General features: G+C 57.1%; 1 protein-coding gene across 1 annotated transcript; it reads left to right on the top strand.

The window, feature by feature from the left end:
* Positions 1 to 746: 746 nt before the first annotated feature.
* On the top strand, positions 747 to 2896 carry BDZ83DRAFT_626885 (uncharacterized protein). Its single transcript, XM_060508595.1, has one exon. It carries the CDS (start codon positions 814 to 816, stop codon positions 2647 to 2649), a length of 1836 nt encoding a protein of 611 aa, XP_060363265.1. The 5' UTR covers positions 747 to 813; the 3' UTR covers positions 2650 to 2896.
* Positions 2897 to 3193: the final 297 nt, after the last annotated feature.

The raw sequence follows: 3193 nt of genomic DNA, 5'->3' as shown, positions 1-3193 counted from the left end.
CAAGGCTCCGTTCCGACGCAGACTCCAGTACCGATACCGAGACATGTACCACTGCAGCCTCAAGCAAACCCACGGCCACCAACGACCGTTGCGCCAGCTCCACCACCGGCCCTACAGCCTGCGCCAGCAAGACGAGATGTGGCTCCGCCAGCAGGCGCATTCCAGCCATCACCTACAGTGCCTACAGCGCAAGCTGCATCTGCTGCTGGGGCATCTGTTGCAGCACCTGCTAGCGGGCCAGATGCCAAGCAGCATCAGAATTTGAAGCCTCCCAATAGTGCCGGCCAGGTCTTGCAGCCCCCCGCTGGTGCTGGGCATCCGCCAGTTCGGCCCGGTCAGTCGACATCGCCGGTCCCTCTGCCGGCAATATCACCACGGCCGGAAAACATACCCAAAACTCGGGTTCCAACACCAGGAACGCCCGCTCAACCCTCAACTCCAGGGACTCTGAAGTGGGAAAAGCCATATCAGCCTGCGGCACCGGCACTTCAGCCACAGGGTCGCCCTGTGCCAGTTCAAACTCCAACACCTCCTGCACCTTCTACCCCAAATCAGGCACATCATCCTGCTCAATGGTATCCTCAGCCAACAGGACAATATCAAGGTCCTCCGCAGCCTCCTCATGTTCCAATGCAAGCAAACCAGGCACAGAGATATGCGCAGCAATCGCAGCCGGTGCTAGTAGCACCTCAACCCCAGGCTCAGCCTCAAGGACAGGCCCAATCTCATCTTCATCCTCAGGCTCAGGCTCAGGCTCAGGCTCAGGCTCACACGCAAGCTCAGGCTCAGGCTCAAGCCCAGGCTCACGTTCATATGCAACCCCAGACTCAGACACCAGTCAAAAGCCAGAATCAGCCTCAGCCTCAAAAGCATCATCAACTCCCGACACCTCAGCCTCAGCCTCAGCCTCAGCCAAAGGGACAGCTGGTGGCTCCAGCTCACTCAACGCCGACCAAGGAGCCTTCAGAGAGCTCTGGGAACCTACCGCGCAGAGGCCGCCCACCAGGCCCGTCGGTTACGCCTTCTGCGCGGCCACACACTGTCCAGCAGCCACGACCTATTGCTGCAGCATCGCCTACCCCATCTGCTAGTCCTTCAGGGCAGACAGCCGTTCCTCCGAGATGGCAGCAACCTCACCCTTCCCCCTATGCACAGCAGCAATTCAGCCCTACACCAGCTCCGGCCCCAGCCCCGGCACCATCCCAGGCGAATGCTAAGCCAAATGATGCTCAAAGGCGGGTCAGCCCTCCCTTCAACAAGCAACAGCCCCGACCTGCCATTCCTCCTCACCTGGTTTCGCAAGTTGCTGCTGCTGCTGCACCTCCGGCACAACGAGCCGCGAATACCCCTATCCAACCGCCACAGACGCCTGTCACAGCGCCTCCCAGCTTCCTTCTTACTGGCTCCGGAACTAAGTGGACTGTGACTTCTACGCCTTCAACCCCTCGGCCGGGTGCATCAGACAAGGAGGCTGCTAGTCCCGCCTTTGAACCACTGAGCCCTGTGCAGCAAGTTGCGCCGTTGCCGCCTGCGCCTACACCTACACAAGCACCGCGGAAGCCCAGTCCCAAGCCGACACCCGTACCCATTCCAGTGCCGAAGTCAGAGACGAAAACTCCCGGCCCTAGAGGCCGAGGCCGACCGCCACGCAGTGCGCACAAGGTCCGTGCCGACAGCACACCTTCGGTTGCGGGTACGCGACGAAGTCAGTCGGTCACGTCGCAAACTGACGAGTTGTCGATGGATCATCATGAGCTGGCGCCCAGAATTAAGGACGAGAACGCCACTCCTAGAGTCACTCCTAGAGCAACGCCGAAACCGCAAGATGACACGGGCGACACAACTGCTGACGAAAGCGTGCCGAGTCGGCGCAATATGATTACACCTAGTAGCGTGTCATCCCGTCTTGCTCATAAGCGCAAACGTCAGGACACTCCAACCGAGCCACTCGCACCGCCGACAGCCCCGACTCACGTACTATGGACACGCCAATTTGGTCGGGTAAGTGCTGCTGCGCTTGATCAGATTGGTGCTCACAGGTTTGCGAACCAATTCGCGAACCCCATTCGAGAGCGAGACGCCCCTGGTTACAAGACTCTGATCATTCAGCCACAAGACATCAAGTCTATTCGTGCAGCCATAACACATGGCAACAGAGCAGCTACTGAGGCCGCCAAGGCCTTGCCAGATGGTGACCCAGGCACAGGCTCTGTTCTTTTGCCAATCAGTGACGATCTGGTGCCACCAAAGAGCATCATCAACAGCGCCCAACTCGAACGAGAGCTTGTGCATATGTTCTCGAACGCCATCATGTACAATCTGAACCCGAGTCGCGGGCCCGGTTCAGCTTTCATGAAGGGCGGCAGTGCTGCTGATGGGGCTGATGTAGTGGGATACGAGGTTGACGAAGATGCCGTGGTGCGTTCTACAAGGATGATGTCTATGGAGGTCGAGAAGATTATAGGAGAGCTCCGTAACGCGGAGAAGGAGCGCACAGGTCAAGCACCCTCGACCTCTGGCAACACGAGGCCGGCTAGCGTCGCTACTGGTGAAGATACACCAATGGCGGAAGACGACGTTGATGAATTGGCGGGTGACGCAGATATAACCTCGTCAACAAGGAGACGGCGCGTGGGCACGAGGAACTAGAAGCTGCCGCGCATCGCACGCAAGCTTCGTTGATTGGTGTGTTATTTCTTTTGCAAGCTGTATGTCGGGGGCCTAGAAACGGCCTCTTTGTAGAGAAGAAGTGTGTAGGATACTCTGAGTAGTCCTTAGCGTCTACTTTCGTATGATAATGTTACCAAGCAGCCCAAGTGTGGCTAAGCCAGTTAACCCAGGGTTCCTCGTCGTTGAGCAATTTTATGATGTGACTCGCTAGGAATAGAGATACGTAGGCATAGAAGGTGACATGTGCTCAAGCTCCGTTGTCGAACAAGAGGTGTCTGAATTCCATGTATTCAAACGGGCCGGTCTCGTCTTCCGCCTCGTAGCCCCTTTGCATCATGACCTTACCAAAGAATGTACGACAGGTATGTTCGAGATGGGAAGAACAGCACCGGGAAGTCTGTAGGATCGAGCGATTGGCTAACCATACGAAGTGTTATATACCGAGGGTTCCAAAAATAAAAAGACCAAAACTACAAAAGAGTTCACCCCCCCGGTGGCGAATGGGGGCTACATCTCTGGGTGC

The sequence above is a fragment of the Colletotrichum acutatum genome (assembly GCF_030867785.1).
Source record: "Colletotrichum acutatum strain CBS 112980 chromosome Unknown BDZ83scaffold_68, whole genome shotgun sequence".
Classification (NCBI taxonomy): domain Eukaryota; kingdom Fungi; phylum Ascomycota; class Sordariomycetes; order Glomerellales; family Glomerellaceae; genus Colletotrichum; species Colletotrichum acutatum.
Note: the sequence above shows the minus strand (reverse complement) of the source record. Positions and strands in the feature narration are given on the sequence as shown.